The sequence below is a fragment of the Anomaloglossus baeobatrachus genome, chromosome 5 (genome assembly GCF_048569485.1).
Source record: "Anomaloglossus baeobatrachus isolate aAnoBae1 chromosome 5, aAnoBae1.hap1, whole genome shotgun sequence".
Lineage (NCBI taxonomy): Eukaryota > Metazoa > Chordata > Amphibia > Anura > Aromobatidae > Anomaloglossus > Anomaloglossus baeobatrachus.
Genome location: NC_134357.1, coordinates 393,886,509 through 393,906,692, shown reverse-complemented (window position 1 = coordinate 393,906,692; position 20,184 = coordinate 393,886,509). Strand labels below are relative to the sequence as shown.

At 48.6% G+C, this 20,184-nt stretch overlaps 1 protein-coding gene across 1 annotated transcript in view; it reads left to right on the top strand.

Moving 5' to 3' along the window:
- The window catches only part of MED24 (mediator complex subunit 24), a 116,693-nt gene that overhangs the window by 9,893 nt on the left and 86,616 nt on the right, over nt 1–20,184 (top strand). The window contains exons 3-4 of the mRNA XM_075350140.1: nt 105–187; nt 14,392–14,430. Of these exons, the coding sequence (XP_075206255.1) occupies nt 105–187; nt 14,392–14,430 (122 nt within the window). The remainder of the gene's footprint in view (nt 1–104; nt 188–14,391; nt 14,431–20,184) is intronic.

Genomic DNA, 20,184 nt, shown 5'->3' with positions numbered 1-20,184 from the left:
GTTGGGACCCCCGGCCCAAGGCCTTGCCTCTCTTATCATTCTGTCTTCCAGTGCTGCTTTTCTGGTATTGTGGATCTTCTATCAGTCTCCTTTTCTCCTTCCAGAAGCCCTTTTGGACCAGGCCATGATCGGCCCTGCACCCAACCCCCTCATCCTCTCCTATCTCAAGTACGCCATCAACTCTCAGGTATGTCTCCTCGCTCATGTGCAGCAAGTTTTAGCCCTTTATTCCACCCAAATGATTTCCAATACAGCCAATCCTATCTGAGCGCTCCAGGGAATTGTCCTCCATAAGTAATGACTGCATGCTCTGCCTGATTGTTCATTCCTAGCCTTAATTGATGTCTGCTTTATTTTATCAGAGAATTCCCATCCCTTTTAATCAATGCAGTCAGAGCCTGAGTCCCATTGTACATGTGTAATTATATTACACTGCCTGCCCGCCCATTGTTCAGCTGTATGAATAGAGGCATTGTATTTCTGTTAGTGAACGTGATTTGGTATCTGAAGTTTTCCTAGATTTTCTTTATTCGTTATATTATGGATGATGAAGTTGTTATAACGCTCATATTTGTTCTGTCCAAAATGAATAAAACCATTTTATAGTTTCTATATAAAATAGAATGTAAAAAGTTGAGTACCTGTAAAATTCTCATTGTTACATGCGGCCTGCTCTTTTGTCTTGTGCTCGGATCACACTGTAATTGACTGAAGGAGGAAAAGTAACACTCTCTTCTAGGGCTAAGGATGAGCCTTAGAGCAATCTTACATTGACGACAGAAGAATTGTGAATGCAGCTCTAGACTATAACGTAGGCCTTCATACAAGAAGCCTAATAGATAAGTGCTACAATGTCATTACAATTATTCCTACGATTTACACTGATCAGCCATTCACAAATAATGTCCTCTTATGTCATATGATCTTCAGTCTGACATGCATGGACAGAGGCCCGATTTCTGATTTCCTGTGAGCTGTTGAATGTCATCACTTATCGGGTCCCCCCTGGCAGTCCCTGTGCTTGCCTATCGGGTCCCCCCTGGCAGTCCCTGTGCTTGCCTATCGGGTCCCCCCTGGCAGTCCCTGTGCTTGCCTATCGGGTCCCCCCTGGCAGTCCCTGTGCTTGCCTATCGGGTCCCCCCTGGCAGTCCCTGTCATCGCCCATCGGGTCCGCCCTGGCAGTCCCTGCCCTCGCCTATCGGGTCCCCCTTGCAGTGGCAGTCCCTGCCCTCGCCTATCGGGTCCGCCCTGGCAGTCCCTGCCCTCGCCTATCGGGTCCCCCTTGCAGTGGCAGTCCCTGCCCTCGCCTATCGGGTCCGCCCTGGCAGTCCCTGCCCTCGCCTATCGGGTCCGCCCTGGCAGTCCCTGCCCTCGCCTATCGGGTCCGCCCTGGCAGTCCCTGCCCTCGCCTATCGGGTCCGCCCTGACAGTCCCTGCCCTCGCCTTTTGGGTCCGCCCTGGCAGTCCCTGCCCTCGCCTATCGGGTCCGCCCTGGCAGTCCCTGCCCTCGCCTATCGGGTCCCCCTTGCAGTGGCAGTCCCTGCCCTCGCCTATCGGGTCCGCCCTGGCAGTCCCTGCCCTCGCCTATCGGGTCCGCCCTGGCAGTCCCTGCCCTCGCCTATCGTGTCCGCCCTGACAGTCCCTGTTGTCACAAAGCTCCAACCTCCTTTTTTCACTATGTTTTTCACTTACAACTGAAGAAATCATTTCTACTTTAATAAACAATAGAAAAATAGAAAAATATTTTCCTTTTTTTTTTTTAAACTTCCTTGCTGGTGTAAAGTGAAAGGGTCATCAGGATTAATGTTAATGTAATGGGATAGAAATAGGAAAGTAATATATTACCAGTGTTTCTCTGCAGTGTTGTGTATTATATAACACAGCTATGCTACATGCACATTTACACTTGCATACACAGCTCTGCTACATGCACATTTACACTTGCATACACAGCTCTGCTACATGTACAGATACACACACACACCTCTGCTACATGCGTATTGGCATTATAGCTATGCTACATGCACAGTTGCACGCATGCATACGCTCTACATTACCACATCTTGTAGTTCCTGATTGGGACCTGACCGGACTCTGCAGAAGTTTGCAGCTGAATTACTTTCCACTCTATTAACTGATGGACCTTTCAAATCTTGTGAGCAATCACATGACCTAAAAGGTCCCAAAATTACTGATAATATGAAAGGGCCTTCAGCTGCTCAGCTCGTGCAGCCTCCGTTCAGCTCCCGGTAGCTTCCTCTCCTGGTCTGCACCGATCACATAGATCAGTGTAGAACTGGAGGATAGAGGGCAGCTCTCTCTGTGATCGAGATAGACACAGTGTCAGCGTTCTCCATCACAGAAAGCTGCCTCCAGAGTATAAGACACATGCACACACTTTTTAGCATGAGTTGTTTTTTGTTTTTTTTTTTGTTAAAAAGTGCATCTTATAGTCCGAAAAATCCGACATATTTTTCTTTTGGAGTACCGTTTAAAATGAGTTGTTCCATAATCAAAATGTACTACCTATCCATAATATAGTTAAGTGTAGTGTTCTTCAGGAATGGGGTCCCAGTGACGGGATGTTCAAACAGTGGACACAGGACACCAAATTCTTGTGGAATGGTGACCCCCCCAACTATCGTGTGGTTAAGTGAAACGTTTCTATTGGTTGATAATCCCTTGAAAGTTTGTGAGGTGGAGAATTAAGATACTCGCTTTTCAGCCACATCCAACAGATACTTGATAAGGAGGCAATCCTGAGCAGTGTCTGCACTGTGGTGGGCAGGTGTACTGGGTCCATAACAATATCTATGTAGGTGGTATATGCTAATATGGATAGAAGGGTGCATTGCTACGATCAAAGAATTGGGTGCAGCACCTTGTACAGAAAAGCAAGCATGAATGACAATTCATAATAGACGAACACACCAAAGAATAAACTAAATATATATATTTATTCTATACCAAAAGAGTAAGCATAATAGAAAATACAGCTCTGGCAAAATTAAGAGACCACTGCACATTGTTATAAAAATCAGCTTTTCTATGTGTCTGACAGCCATTCCATTCCTGTGTCAGTTGAATTCCAACCAAAGTACAGACTGGCAGAGGGCGAAAGCGACTCTCCACTGACCGGGATGACCGTCATCTTATTCGAATGTCACTCAGAAGCCGCAGGATGGCATTAAGCAACCTACAAAAGGAATAGCAACTGGGGTAAAGTGCACGGCAATGACCGTTTGTAGCAGGATCCTAGAGGCAGGGCTCAAGTCATGTAAAGCTAGAAAAAAGCCTTTCTTTGTCGCTCCATTGGGAGACCCAGACAATTGGGGTGTATAGGCTATGCCTCCGGAGGCCGCACAAAGTATTACACTTAAAAGTGTTAAGCCCCTCCCCTTCTGCCTATACACCCCCCGTGCTCCCACGGGCTCCTCAGTTTTTTGCTTTGTGCGAAGGAGGTCAGACACGCACGCACAGCTCCACAGATTGGTCAGCAGCAGCTGCTGACTATATCGGATGGAAGAAAAGTGGGCCCATATAGGGCCCCCAGCATGCTCCCTTCTCACCCCACTCTTGTCGGCGGTGTAGTTAAGGTTGAGGTATCCATTGCGGGTACGGAGGCGGAGCCCACATGCTGCTTTCCTTCCCCATCCCCCTCAGGGCTCTGGTGAAGTGGGATCCTATCGGTCTCCAGGCACTGAGACCGTGCTTCATCCACAACTCCTGGGAGACTGCTGGATAGGAGCCGGGTATCGTTCAGGGACATGGCCCTGCTACTTGGAGGTACTCTGTGTCCCCGTGGGGACCGCGCACAGCAACACTCCAGCATTGCTGGGTGTGCTAGTGCACCGGGGACCGCGGCGCTGACCGGGTTAATATGTGCCATTACACACTCAGCGCTGCTGAGTGTGTTTATGTATAGGGACTGCCGCACTAACCGCCGCTGCCAGGGAAACACTGCGGCGCGGCTGGGACTTGTAGTGCGCCGGGGACTTTCGCGCCGGCCGCGCTTTTACGGCGGCCGCGTTTATTACTAGAGTCCCCGGCTTTTTGCGGCCTAGTTTCCTTTCCTCCCGCCCACAGTCCTGACAGGCAGGGGAAGGGCGGGACGCTGCACAGAACGAGCAGCACTGAGGGCTGGAGCATGCTTTGCATACTCCACTCCCCTCACTGTGCACAGTGCAGGCACCAGCTCCCGCACTTTCTGAGCCACGCCCACGGCTCCCACCTCTCCTCAGGACGCCGGCAGCCATTCCTGTCAGCTCCTTGGACGCTACAGAGGGGGACAAAGTCTGGGAGACTCAGGCAGGGACTCTGGTGGCCTCACAACCGCTTTAAGCGGGTGGTAAGCAGCACCTGTGGTGCTAGCCCCATTGTGCAGTAGTGTAACATTATATGTTTATGGTATACATATTTTACACTGTATGGTGCACAGTTGATTTCTGGCTATATACCCTATTGTGTTACTCAGGGAAGATAATAGCATGGCGCCCACGAAAGGCAGGGGTGCCAAAACACAGGCTTATTATGCTGCCTGCGCCGCATGTATGACCCCGCTACCGGCAGGTTCCACTGACCCTCATTGTGAGCACTGTTCGGCCCCTGTGGCACTTAATCAGCCAGAGCCTCTGCTAAGGGGGGCCCAGGGGGAGCCACCTGCTGACACTGTTCAAGTGACGGGGACAGAGTTTGCAAAACTCTCTGAGACTATGGCTAAGATACTAGAAGCCTTGCAGTCCAGGCCGGTATCTCAGCACAGGGACTCTGTTGAATCTTTGTCCCCTGGCCCACCTCAGTTGGACCAACAATGTCCTCCTGGGGTGTCTCATGGATCCCAGGCTGAGGGTTCTGACACAGACCCCGGCCCCAGACCGACTAAGCGAGCTCGCTTGACAATTCCCTTGACATCCTCATATTGTTCAGGGTCTCAGCGGGGGGAATCTCTAGTTGATGATGCGGACACAGCTGATCAGGATTCTGATCCTGAGGCCGCTCTCAATCTTGATACTCCGGACGGGGACGCCATAGTGAACGACCTTATTGCGTCCATCAATCAATCGTATGTTGGATATTTCTCCCTCAGCTCCTCCGGTGGAGGAGTCAGCTTCACAGCAGGAGAAATTCCGTTTCAGGTTTCCCAAGCGTACACCGAGTATGTTTCTGGACCACTCTGATTTCAGAGAGGCAGTCCAGAATCACCATGCTTGTCCAGATAAGCGTTTTTCTAAGCGCCTTAAGGATACACGTTATCCCTTTCCCCCTGACGTGGTCAAAAGTTGGGCTCAGTGTCCCAAAGTGGATCCTCCAATCTCCAGACTGGCAGCTAGATCCATACTTGCAGTGGAAGACGGGGCTTCACTCAAAGATGCCACTGACAGGCAGATGGAGCTCTGGTTGAAATCCATCTATGAAGCTATCGGCGCTTCTTTTGCCCCAGCATTCGCAGCCGTATGGGCGCTGCAAGCTATCTCAGCAGGTCAAGCGCAAATCGACGCAGCCACACGCACGTCCGCGCCACAGGTGGCGTCCATAACCACACAGACTTCGGCATTTGCGTCTTACGCTATTAATGCTGTTCTGGACTCTGCGAGCCGTACGGCGGTTGCAGCCGCCAATTCGGTGGTACTCCGCAGGGCCTTGTGGCTGCGGGAATGGAAGGCAGATTCTGTTTCCAAAAAGCGCTTAACCAGTTTGCCAATTTCTGCCAACCGATTGTTTGGCGAGCGTTTGGATGAAATCATCAAACAATCCAAGGGAAAGGATACATCCTTACCCCAGCCCAAACCGAAAATACCCCAACAGAGGAGGGGGCAGTCGAGTTTTCGGTCATTTCGGGGCGCGGGCAGGTCCCAATTCTCCTCGTCCACAAGGCCTCAGAAAGATCAAAGGAACTCTGATGCATGGCGGTCTAAGTCACGTCCTAAAAAGGCCACCGGAGGTGCCGCTACCAAAGCGGCTTCCTCATGACTTTCGGCCTCCCCACTCCGCATCTTCGGTCGGTGGCAGGCTCTCCCGCTTTTGCGACACCTGGCTGCCACGGGTAAAAGACCGTTGGGTGAGAGACATTCTGTCTCACGGTTACAAGATAGAGTTCACCTCTCGTCCCCCGACTCGATTCTTCAGGTCATCCCCGCCTCCCGAGCGAGCCGAGGCTCTTCTGCAGGCGCTGGGCACTCTGAAGGCAGAAGGAGTGGTGGTCCCTGTTCCTATTCAGCAACAGGGTCACGGTTTTTACTCCAACTTGTTTGTGGTCCCAAAGAAGGACGGGTCTTTCCGTCCTGTCCTGGACCTGAAACTTCTCAACAAACACGTAAAGACCAGGCGGTTCCGGATGGAATCCCTCCGCTCCGTCATCGCCTCAATGTCCCAAGGAGATTTCCTTGCATCGATCGATATCAAGGATGCATATCTCCACGTACCGATTGCTCCAGAGCACCAGCGCTTCTTGCGCTTCGCCATAGAAAACGAACACCTGCAGTTCGTGGCACTGCCGTTCGGCCTGGCAACAGCCCCACGGGTTTTCACCAAGGTGATGGCTACTGTAGTAGCGGTCCTCCACTCTCAGGGTCACTCGGTGATCCCGTACTTGGACGATCTGTTGATCAAGGCACCCTCTCTAGAGGCATGCCAACACAGCCTCGACGCTACCCTGGAGACTCTCCAGAGTTTCGGGTGGATCATCAATTTTCCAAAGTCAAATCTGACACCGGCCCAATCGCTGACATATCTTGGCATGGAGTTTCATACCCTCTCAGCGATAGTGAAGCTTCCACTGATCAAGCAGCGGTCACTACAGACAGGGGTACAATCTCTCCTTCAAGGCCAGTCACACCCCTTGAGGCGCCTCATGCACTTCCTGGGGAAGATGGTGGCAGCAATGGAGGCAGTTCCGTTCGCGCAGTTTCACCTGCGTCCACTTCAATGGGACATCCTACGCAAATGGGACAGGAAGCCGACGTCCCTCGACAGGAACGTCTCCCTCTCTCAGGCGACCAAAGCTTCCCTTCGGTGGTGGCTTCTTCCCACTTCATTATCGAAGGGGAAATCCTTCCTACCCCCATCCTGGGAGGTGGTCACGACGGACGCGAGTCTGTCAGGGTGGGGAGCGTTTTTTCTCCACCACAGGGCTCAGGGTACGTGGACCCAGCAAGAGTCCTCGCTTCAGATCAATGTTCTGGAAATACGGGCAGTGTATCTTGCCCTGAAGGCGTTCCAGCAGTGGCTGGAAGGCAAGCAGATCAGAATTCAGTCGGACAATTCCACAGCGGTGGCATACATCAATCACCAAGGCGGCACACGCAGTCGGCAAGCCTTCCAGGAAGTCCGGCGGATTTTGATGTGGGTGGAAGCCACGGCCTCCACCATCTCTGCAGTTCACATTCCAGGCGTGGAAAACTGGGAAGCAGACTATCTCAGTCGCCAGGGCATGGACGCAGGGGAATGGTCCCTTCACCCGGACGTGTTTCAGGAGATCTGTTGCCGCTGGGGGGTGCCGGACGTCGACCTCATGGCGTCCCGGCACAACAACAAGGTACCGGTGTTCATGGCACGGTCTCAAGATCCCAGAGCTCTGGCGGCAGACGCCTTAGTTCAGGATTGGTCGCAGTTTCAGCTCCCTTATGTGTTTCCTCCGCTGGCACTGTTGCCCAGAGTGTTACGCAAGATCAGGGCCGACTGCCGCCGCGTCATCCTCGTCGCTCCAGACTGGCCGAGGCGGTCGTGGTACCCGGATCTGTGGCATCTCACGGTCGGCCAACCGTGGGCACTACCAGACCGACCAGACTTGCTATCTCAAGGGCCATTTTTCCATCTGAATTCTGCGGCCCTCAACCTGACTGTGTGGCCATTGAGTCCTGGATCCTAGCGTCTTCAGGGTTATCTCAAGACGTCATTGCCACTATGAGACAGGCTAGGAAACCAACGTCCGCCAAGATCTACCACAGGACGTGGAAAATTTTCCTGTCGTGGTGCTCTGCTCAGGGTTTTTCTCCCTGGCCTTTTGCCTTGCCCACTTTTCTGTCCTTCCTTCAATCTGGACTGGAAAAGGGTTTGTCGCTCGGCTCCCTTAAGGGACAAGTCTCAGCGCTCTCTGTGTTTTTCCAGAAGCGCCTAGCCAGACTTCCACAGGTACGCACGTTCCTGCAGGGGGTTTGTCACATCGTTCCTCCTTACAAGCGGCCGTTAGAACCCTGGGATCTGAACAGGGTGCTGCTGGTTCTTCAGAAACCACCATTCGAGCCAATGAGAGATATTTCTCTCTCACGCCTTTCGCAGAAAGTGTTTTTTCTAGTAGCAGTCACTTCACTTCGGAGAGTGTCTGAGCTAGCAGCGCTGTCATGCAAAGCCCCTTTCCTGGTTTTTCACCAGGACAAGGTGGTTCTGCGTCCGGTTCCGGAATTTCTCCCTAAGGTGGTATCCCCCTTTCATCTCAATCAGGATATCTCCTTACCTTCTTTTTGTCCTCATCCAGTTCACCAATGTGAAAAGGATTTGCACTTGTTAGATCTGGTGAGAGCACTCAGACTCTACATTTCTCGTACGGCGCCCCTGCGCCGCTCGGATGCACTCTTTGTCCTTGTCGCTGGCCAGCGTAAAGGGTCACAGGCTTCCAAATCAACCTTGGCTCGGTGGATCAAGGAGCCAATTCTCGAAGCCTACCGTTCGGCTGGGCTTCCGGTTCCCTCAGGGCTGAAGGCCCATTCTACCAGAGCCGTGGGCGCGTCCTGGGCTTTGAGGCACCAGGCTACGGCTCAGCAGGTGTGTCAGGCGGCTACCTGGTCGAGCCTGCACACTTTCACGAAACACTATCAGGTGCATACCTATGCTTCGGCGGATGCCAGCCTAGGTAGACGAGTCCTTCAGGCGGCGGTTGCCCACCTGTAGGAAGAGGCCGTTTTACGGCTCTCTTACAAGGTATTATTTTACCCACCCAGGGACTGCTTTTGGACGTCCCAATTGTCTGGGTCTCCCAATGGAGCGACAAAGAAGAAGGGAATTTTGTTTACTTACCGAAAATTCCTTTTCTTCTAGCTCCAATTGGGAGACCCAGCGCTCGCCCCTGTTTTTTTGTGTACACATGTTGTTCATGTTGAATGGTTTCAGTTCTCCGATATTCCTTCGGATTGAAGTTACTTTAAACCAGTTTTTAATTCTTTTCCTCCTTCTTGCTTTTGCACCAAAACTGAGGAGCCCGTGGGAGCACGGGGGGTGTATAGGCAGAAGGGGAGGGGCTTAACACTTTTAAGTGTAATACTTTGTGCGGCCTCCGGAGGCATAGCCTATACACCCCAATTGTCTGGGTCTCCCAATTGGAGCTAGAAGAAAAGGAATTTACGGTAAGTAAACAAAATTCCCTTCTTCATCAAAGATAAACAAAGGAGAGCCAGGTTGAAGTTTGCCAAAGCCCATAAGGATTGGACCATAGAGGACTGGAGTAAGGTAATCTTCTCTGATGAGTCTAATTTTTAGCTTTGCCCAACACCTGGTCATCTAATGGTTAGACGGAGACCTGGAAAGGCGTACAAGCCACAGTGTTTTGCACCCACTGTGAAATTTGGTGGAGGATCATTGATGATCTGGTGATGCTTCAGCAAGGCTATTATTGAGCAGATTAAACTTTGCGAAGGATGTAAGAATCAAGCTGCATACAAGGTTATCCTGGAAAAAAAGTTGCTTCCTTATGCTCAGGCAATGTTCCCCAACTCTAAGGACTGGTTTTTCCAACAGGACAATGCGCCATGCCATACAGCAGGGGTCTCAAACTCAGCTGGGTGTATGGGCCGCATATAGAAAAAAAAAATGAGGGGGGCCGCATTATTTGCAGGACAAAGTGAACATTTTTAATGAATCCATGTTTTTTTTTCTATACATCTTGGATCACTTTTGTAAACATTTTTCGCTTGTTTATTATAACAAACGTGCACTTTTTTTGTTAAGTTTATATACAGAAAAGCATTTTTAATGTAAATAAAAAAAATGTCATGCTTTAGGATTTTTTTTTTTTTTTACATTTTATCACCTTTTTGTAATTGTTTTACAATTAGCAGCATCATATAGTAATCTTAGCCAAAATCTTGTAGTAATGTGCCCATGCTGCAGTAATGTCCCCATCCGTGTGCCCTGTAGTAAGGTGCTCATCCTTGTGGTAGTGCCCAGTAGTATAGTGCCCATCCTTGTGCCCTGTAATATTGTGCCCAGTAATATTGTTCCAATCCTTGTAGTATTGTGGCCATCCCTGTAGTATTGTGGCCATCCCTGTAGTATTGTGGCCATGCCTGTAGTATTCTGCCCATCCCTGTAGTATTGTGGCCATCCCTGTAGTATTCTGCCCATCCCTGTAGTATTCTGCCCATCCCTGTAGTATTGTGGCCATCCCTGTAGTATTGTGGCCATCCCTGTAGTATTCTGCCCACCCTTGTAGTATTGTGGCCATCCTTGTAATATTCTGCCCATCCTTGTAGTATTGTGGCCATCCCTGTAGTATTGTGGCCATCCCTGTAGTATTGTGGCCATCCCTGTAGTATTCTGCCTATCCCTGTAGTATTCTGCCTATCCCTGTAGTATTCTGCCTATCCCTGTAGTATTCTGCCTATCCCTGTAGTATTCTGCCTATCCCTGTAGTATTGTGGCCATCCCTGTAGTATTGTGGCCATCCCTGTAGTATTCTGCCCACCCTTGTAGTATTGTGGCCATCCTTGTAATATTCTGCCCATCCTTGTAGTATTGTGGCCATCCCTGTAGTATTCTGCCTATCCCTGTAGTATTCTGCCTATCCCTGTAGTATTCTGCCTATCCCTGTAGTATTCTGCCTATTCCTGTAGTATTCTGCCTATCCCTGTAGTATTGTGGCCATCCCTGTAGTATTGTGGCCATCCCTGTAGTATTGTGGCCATCCCTGTAGTATTGTGGCCATCCCTGTAATATTCTGCCCATCCTTGTAGTATTGTGGCCATCCCTGTAGTATTCTGCCCATCCTTTAGTAATACGCAAACAAAAAAAACATTTCTCCTCACCTTTCCTTCGTTCCCTGTGTGCCCACGATCAGTACTTGCAGAGTTTTGGATGCAGCATGCTTCAGCTGCGTCCAAAACCCTGCTATGTATGGTAAACGCACAGTGGGCATGGGATTTCTAAAAACCCCATGCCCACTGTGCGTGTACAGCCCGCAGTGAAAACGGAACTGTGGTGTGGCTTCCAGAGGCCGCAGCATGTGAATTTATGCTGCGGCGTCTGAAGCGTCCTCCCTAGGCAGAGCACAGCGAGGAGACCGCAGCGGCCCGAACCCCTGATCGCAGGCACGGGTAGCTGCGGTCTCCTACGGAGTAGACTTGCGGCCCCGCCGATCAGGACGCGCTGTGTCCAGCACGCAGCGGGTCCTGATCTTGAGCATGTACCTTACCTGCTTGTTGCGGCCCGTGACGATCGCGGCTCTGTGCTGAGGGTTGGCGCCGGCAGGAACTTCACGGCGGTGCAGCGCAGAGGAGCTGTGTCTGGACCAATGGCTGCTGCCTGCCAATCAGATGCAAAGAAGTGACGTCGCTGTATGACGTCACCTCCTTGCATCTGATTGGCAGACAGCAGCAGCAACTGGGATAGAACTGACAGCTCCTTGCGCGGCACTGCAGATGGATTCAAATGCAGTAAAGTTCCTGCCGGCGCCGACCCTCAGCATAGAGCCGCGATTGTCACGGGGTCTGCGGGCCGCAACAAACAGCCTCAGGGGCCGCATGCGGCCCGCGGGCCGCGTGTTTGAGACCCCTGCCATACAGTTAGGTCAATTAATGTGTGGATGAAGGACCACCACTTCACAATCCTGTCATGGCCAGCCCAATCTCCAGACCTGAACCGCATTGATATCCTCTGGAATGTAATCAAAAGGAATATGGATAGTCACAAGCCACCAAGCAAAAAAGAACTGCTTACATTTTTGCACCAGGAGTGGCATAAGGTCACCCAAAAGCAGTGTGAAGGACTGGTGGAAAGCATGCCAAGACGCATGAAAGCTGTGATTTAAAAATCATGGTTATTCCACAAAATATTAATTTCTGAACTCTTCCGGGGGTAAAACATTATTAGTATTGTTGTTTCTAATGATTATGAACTTGTTTTCTTTGCATTATTTGAGGTGTCTGAAAGCAATGCATTGTTTTGTTATTTTGATCTTTTCTCGTTTTCAGAAAATAAGTACAAAATTTATTGCCTGGAAATTCGGAGACATGTTGTCAGTAGTTTATAGAATAAAAGAACAATTTACATTTTACTCAAAAATATACCTATAAAGAGAAAAAATCAGAAAAACTGACAATTTTGCAGTGGTCTCTTAATTTTTGCCAGAGCTGTATACTGACACTCCATAACGCCGCAGTGGTCAAAATAACGGCAAGATTACAGAAATGAAAAGCCTGTATAAAAATTGCCTAAAGCATAGCTCGGATGCATAAATATAGGATATATCAATCTCCAGCAAGGCTATACATATGCGAATGTGCCCAAGGAATGGTTCAAATAGGGACTCTGTGAACATAAATGAGGCAGTCACAATTGGTGCTCATAAAATTTCTGCGTTAGACCAATTTTGACCAGGGGTGCCCAAACTTTTGCATGCCACTGTAGGGCAAGAATGCCTGATTCCAGAGACAAATCAAATACTGGGCTGCTTGGTGTAGTTTTGTTAGCTCTGCTACATCTACTTAAGAAGACGGATTCTAAGGGGGGCTTTACACGTTGCGACATTGCTTCCGAAATATCGTCGGGGTCACGTCGTTAGTGACGCACATCCGGCGCCGGTAACGACATTGCAACGTGTAAATCCTAGATGCGCCGATAAACGATCGCAAAAGCGTACAATATCGTTGATCTGTGTAGCGTCGGTCATTTTCATAATATCGCTGCTGCTGTCACAGGTACGATGTTGTTTGTCGTTCCTGCAGCTCCACACATCGCTGTGTGTAAACCCGCAGGAGCGATAAACATCTCCTTACCTGCGTCCACCGGCAATGCGGAAGGGAGAAGGTGGGCGGGATGTTATGTCCCGCTCATCTCCGCCCCTCCGCTTCTATTGGCCGGCCGCTTAGTGATGTCGCTGTGACGCCGAACACACCTCCCCCTTGAAGGAGGGATTGTTCGGTGGTCACAGCGACGTCGCCGAGCAGGTATGTGCGTGTGAAGCTGCCGTAGCGATAATGTTCGCGACGGCAGCAATCACCACATATCGCATGTGCGACGGGGGCGGGTGCTATCGCGCTCGGCATCGCTAGCCGATGCTAGCGATGTCGCAATGTGTAAAGAACCCCTAAAGGCCCCTTTACACACTGAGACTTTCAGCGATCCCACCAGCGATCCCAACCTGGCCGGGATCGCTACAAAGTCTCTGATGAGTCGCTGGTGATCTGTCAAACAGGCAAACCTGGCCAACGACGCAACAGCGATCCGGACCTGCAGAACGACCTAGCTAGTCATTAGGGACGTTGTAAAGCAGCTTTTTGAAAGGGAAGTCGCCAACGAAGTCGCTGTAAAGTCCCCTTTACACACTGAGACTTTGCTGCACAGCGGGAAACAAAGGACCAAAGAATGGTCCTGAACGATTTGTAGCGATCAGCAACTTCACAGCAGGGGCCAGGTCGCTGATGTGTTTCACGCACTGCAATGTCGCTGGGGAGGTCGCTATTACGTCACAAAACCGGTGACGTTACAGCGATGTCGTTTGCGATGTTGCAGTGTGTAAAGCCAACTTAAGACTTCAGACCTGTGTATAACCGCACCCACACCCCTGACTAGCAGATTCCAGTGTATACTGTACATTGTCAGCAAGCTGCTAATCTGTGGTGGGGTACACAAATTAGCCTGACTGCTCTGCATGTGAGATGTAGTTCTCTAGTGTTACTGCTGATAAGATACTGATTGTATTGACATTACAGCATACAGCCTAATAAGTGACACATCCCTGGAATCAGGGTGTCAATGCCTACTTTATGCTGCTTTCCAATTAAATAGCAATAACCTGATGACAGATTCCCTTTAATTAGCCTGTTATAGTTTTGAATGATCCAGTGGTTGTCCCTCATTAGGTATGTACCCACCACTGCAAAGTGGAGACAAACCCTCTGACGTAGCTAATCTAGCCATCATAATTGGTTCTCATCCGTCACTCAGATCCTTATGATTGCTCATTTTTCCTGCTTCCAGTACATCATTGCCTGTTCACTTGCTTCCTATATATATGCTGCCGCTTGATAGGTGCCATTGTACAAGATAATTAGTGTTAATCAGTCAACCTGTCAGTGCTTTTAATGTTATGGCTGAATGGTTTTTATACTGTGAAAGTTGGACGTGCCTCTTCTTTAGAGAAATGTAATAGAATAGAAACACTAAATCCTGTCTTCTCTTTAGATGGTGTCATATGCTACAGTCCTGACAGCGATCAGTAAGGTATGTAATATAGTTTGGATGTGTAAATATATTATGTGGACAAAGGTATTGGAACATCTACACATCACATCTACAGGAGCTTTTATGACCTCCCATTGTAAATCCACAGACATTAATAGATTAATATTGAGTTGGTCCCCTCTTTGCCGCTATAACAATTTCCACTCTTCTAGGAAGGCTCTCTACAAGATTTCGGGCTTTGTCTGTGCTAATTTTTTCCCCGTTATTGAGAAGAGCTTCTGTGAGGTCAGACACTGATGTTGATGATAGGGCCTGGGTCACGATAGTCATTCCCGCAGGTGTTAGTGGCGTTGCGTCATGGCTCTGTGCGATCAGGAAAGGTTTTCCACCCCTAACTCCTCCAACCATGCCTTCATGGACCTTGCTGTGTGCACTTATGTATAGTCATGCTACGCCAGAAAAGGGCCTACCTTAACTGTTCCCACAAAGTTAAAAATCTATAATTGTCTACAATGTCTTGTGTTCTGAAGCATTAAGATTTCCCTCCACTGGAATTAACACTAGAAGTCCCAGAAATTTCGAGCTCCCCCCTGAAGTCCCGAAAGAGGGTCAAATGACCCTTAGTACAAACTGAATAGAACTAAGGGGTACTTCTCACATAGCGAGATCGCTGCTGAGTCATGGTTTTTGTGACGCACCAGTGACCTCATTAGTGATCTCACTGTGTGTGACACTGAGCAGCGATCTGGCCCCTGCTGTGAGATAGCTGTTCGTTACACACAGCCCTGGTTCATTTTTTGGACGTTGTTCTCCCGCTGTGAAGCACACATCGCTGTGTTTGACAGCGAGAGAGCAACGATCTGAATGGGAAGGGAGCAGGGAGCCAGCGTCTGGCAGCCTGCAGTAAGCTGTAACCAAGGTAAATATCGGGTAACCAAGCGAAGTGCTTTGCTTGGTTACCCAATATTTACCTTGGTTACTAGCGTCCGCCGCTCTCAAGCTGCCAGTGCCGGCTCCCTGCTCCCTGCACACATAGCCGGAGTACACATCGGGTAAATAAGCAAAGCGGTTTGCTTATTAACCCGATGTGTACTCTGGCTACAAGTGCAGGGAGCCAGCGCTAAGCGGTGTGCACTGGTAACAAAGGTAAATATCGGGTAACCAAGCGCTTGGTTACCCGATATTTACCTTAGTTACCAAGTGCAGCATCGCTTCCACGCGTCGCTGGGGGCTGGTCGCTGGTGAGATCTGCCTGATTGACAGCTCACCAGCGACCATATAGCGACGCACTAGCGATCCTGACCAGGTCAGATCACTGGTGGGATCGCTGGAGCGTCGCTAAAGTGTGACGGTACCCTAACTAGAAACTAAATGGCTAAACTCAATGGAAAACAACAACCTCCTGTGGTGCGACAGTAATGGCCTTAATTACAGAACAAAAGACGGTGATTTGTAGGATGTTAGCTAAAGGTCATTCGACCCGTCTCTGGGTTCCAAAGGTAGAAGTGTTAAATGACCCCTCTGGGACTTCTAGTGTTAAGAGCCCTATGCTAACCCCTGAAAATCAACCCCATAGCACCAAACCTCACCTACCAAACATTACAGTTGGTACAATAAAGGCACAGGTAACATTCTCTTTGTATTTTCCAAATAAAGACTCCTCTATCAGATTCCAGATGATGAAGCGTGATCCATCACACCATCAAACATGTTCCCACTGTTCCAGATTCCAATAGTGGCAGCCTTACATCATTCTCTCTCATGATTCTATTGTGCTTGGTGTTGTACGGCTTACATACAGCTGTGTAGCTATAGACACCCATGATATGAAAGTGTTAGTGCACTTTTTTTGTACTTATGTTTATGCCAGAGGACGTTTTGCACTGTAGTTATTGAATCAGCAGAGAGGTAGCAACTTGTATGCCCTATGCTGCTCTGCACTTGGTGAACCTGCGCTGATACTTCACATCGTCTCCACTTCATGGCTGAGTTGCTGTAATTCCTTCTACTTTCAAAAATACCACTTACAGCTGATTGTGGAATATTTAGGAAGGAGGAAATGTTATGACCTGATTATTACACCAGTGACATCCTATTACAGAACCTGGTATCAGTAACATCTTTAGATCGAGCCATTCTTTCAAATGTGTTGTTAAAGGCAGACTGCATGGCGAGGGGCTGGATTGTATACACTTGTGTAGAAAAAAAAGTAAAAATAAGAAAAGACAAAAGAATATTTCAATACCAATAAATTAGTAGTTTGGCAATCACATTTGTGGTGTTATGATCGTATGAAGCTCCACTGCTGTGACCTGCAGATAACTTATATTATATTGTCAAGCTTTCACTAGGTCACAACAGCTGCTCAGGATTCAGAAAGACAATGTGAGCAGCCTCTTCTTACCTCAGCACCCCTGGCATTTCAAGTATTTTATCAGAATTACAGGGTGGACAGCAATGGAAGCAGATTCTTACTGCAAAAACCTGGGGTACTAATGTATTAGATCAAATAGACAGGGTGTACAGCAGTGTAAGCAGCATCTTCTAACCTCAATATTCCTGCTATCTCAAGTATTGGATCAGATATCAAGGGTGGACAGCAGTGTGAGCAGCCACTTCTTACCTCGCCACTCCTGGTATCTTCAGTGTTTGATCAGATTGTGGAAAGCAGTGTGAGCAGTCATTTCTTACCACAGCATCCTTGGTATTTCCAGTATTATATTATAAAGTCAGGGTGGACAGCAGTGTAAGCAGCCTCTTTATACCGCAATACCCCTGGTATCTCCAGTAATGGATCGGATAGATGATGGAAAACTGTGTGGGCAGCTACTTCATACCCCAGCATTAGTGGTATATTCAGTAGTAGATCAGATATACAGGGTGTACAGCAGTGTGAACAGCCTCTCCTTTCCTCAGCACGCCTCGTATCTTTTTAGTATCAGGTATACTGGGTAGACTGCAGTGTAAGCAGTTTCTTCTTAGCTCAGCACTCCTGGTATCTCCAGTATTTGATCAGATATACTGGGTAGACGGCAGTGTGAGCAGCCTCTCCTTTCCTCAGCACTCCTCGTTTCTCTTTAGTATCAGATATACTTGGAAGACTGCAATGTGAGCAGCCTCGTCTTACCTCAGCACTCCTGCTATCTGCAGTATTAGATCCCTTTAAGAAGTGTGTCCCAATACTTTAGTATGTATATATTTTTTTTTTATCCCAAGGAATCAGGCAGTTTCTTAACAGTGCAGTGTTTGGAACGTTAACTAAAAATAGTCTGAGAACGGCTGTACTGGGATAAATACCATCGCTGGTTTCTGTTTGGGGTCTCTATTTTTCCATCTCAAGTAAACCAGACATATTGAAGATGAAATGAGCAGCCGGAGCGAGGATATATGTCATAGAGCAGGAGCTACAGAATGGAGACTGTTTTTCGCTTTTACAAAGAAACATTGGCCGGTCGGAGGCAAATGAGGACTGCGTGTTTACACATTCATGTATACATCTATGTGTACAGAATATCGCTCTCTGGTCACCTCGCCTCCAGAGCGGAAAAAAAAAATCAAGTCTCTAGCTGAGAAACGCAAATATTTACATTAGCGGAAGAAATATGGTCAGCGGAGAGGGATATGTATGTACCAGGAATTTAACCCCCGAGGGTCTGCAGCTAGCAGCGAGCAGAAGGTTAGGTGGGGTTTCTCATAATCAAACGTTATATGGGGAAATATACATTTTTGTGGCTTGGAACGCACAACAGAAATGACATAAATATGCGGTAAACAGTGAGGATTGTGAGAGGGAACTTCTGTTTAGTAAGGAAACGAGGCTGCTAACGAGACAGCATGGAAGAGCATACGGGACGGGGAAACAGGGTCTTCTATCTAAGTAGGGTTCTCTTGGATGTAAAGGTGAGGGTCTTCTGCTTTTAATTAGTGGGTTGGGTTGGAGTTTGTTTTTGGAAAATGGAAGTTCTTGACCCCCCCCCCCCCACCCCCATTTCTATTAGAAAGAATTTATGAATGAAAAATCATTTATAGCATGGAGAAGACTCGCTTGTTTTACGCTAAGGCTATGTGCACACATTGCTTTTTTATGTGCACTTCAAAAAGCATGTTTTGGCAGGACAAACGCAGGAGAAAAAACTTGCATTTTTTATTGTTTGCGCTTTTTTTCATATGCGGTTCTCTATGCATCTTTTTGTGCTTTTAAGTCATGGCGATCGCTGGGGGTTCAGGCGCTGTACCCCCGCGATTGCCGCCGAGTCTCTGGCTGATGTTACAGCCAGGACTTGGCTCTCTCTGCTCGGAGCGGTACCCGCACCATTCCCAGCAGTTTAACCCCCCCTGGATGCTGCGATCAATGTGATTGCAGCATTCAGAAGACAGGGAGGGGGATCGCCAACCTCTCCCTGGTGATTGGGTCCCTGGAATGTGATCACAGGGACTTGATCGCTGCCATGGTAACCCTGGGTCATCACCATGACGATCCTGGGTTACAGAGCTGCAGAGAGCCTCACACACCATGCTGTATGCACAGTGTGTGAGGCAAAGTGCTGCGATATAATCCCCTGTAGTGATAAAGCATTCCAGTGATAAATCATTGCAGTTGATTATAAACGCAGGAAATAAATGCAGAAACAATGGACTTGCTGCTTCTTTTTTTTTCAGCAACAAAATCTGCAAAGAAAAAAGAAGCAACAAGGGCACAGCAAGCCTAAGACACACTGCATGAAAATCAGACCGAGTGGAATGCGATAAAACATTGCATTCCACTCGGACCAATATTAGCCTGTGTGTCAGATTGTAATGCGAGACTCTTTCTCTCGCACCCATTCAAGTCTATGGGGCGTGAGAAAGATCGCACTGCACTTGCGGTACACCGGTGTACCGCGAGTGCAGGGCGAGAATCGCAATAGCCGGCTTCGGAGGAGAGAGGGAGATAAATCCTCCCGCCCCTCCTCAGAGCCGGCCCGCCCCTCCTCAGAGACGGCCCGCCCCTCCTCAGAGACGGCCCGCCCCTCCTCAGAGACGGCCCGCCCCTCCTCAGAGACGGCCCGCCCCTCCTCAGAGACGGCCCGCCCCTCCTCAGAGACGGCCCGTCCCTCCTCAGAGCCGGCCCGCCCCTCCTCAGAGACGGCCCGTCCCTCCTCAGAGCCGGCCCGCCCCCCTGCAGCTGTGGTCCGATCGCATTATCGGACCTCAGTCGTAGTGACACTCGCATGACACTCGGCTCCCGCTGTGCTGTTAGTGTGAGCCGGGTGTCATGCGAGGATCGCATTAGTCCCCTTGTGGCCCCAGCCTAAGGATTCTCATAGACTTTGCTGGGATAATTTTTTTCTTGCTATTATTGAGTACAATAAGCTAGGAAAAATGCATGAGAATGTAAAAAAAAAAAAAAAAATGCCACGTGGGCACATAAACGAAAAAGAAAAAATCTCTTGGATTCTGAAACAAATCAAATAGTAGTTATACCAAGATTTAATAACCCTGTGTTATCCTCATCTACTTCTTCTAAGTTGCTGACATTGATACCTATCAAAGTATTGATGTACATGGTTAACGATATTTTATATTTTATCACATGCTCAACAGGACTTTCCTACCCCTTTCTTTGTCCCTAGGTCATACATGTTGTTTCTCTATTATACAATTAATGTTGATCTCTACTATCATGTTTACTATAAATATTATTACCTTTTTGAACAAATAAAAAATATATATTACTTATTGTGTAAAGTATCATTTTGTAAAACTTATCCAAACCTATAAAGGCAAAATCACAAATAAGAAGGATGAGAAAAG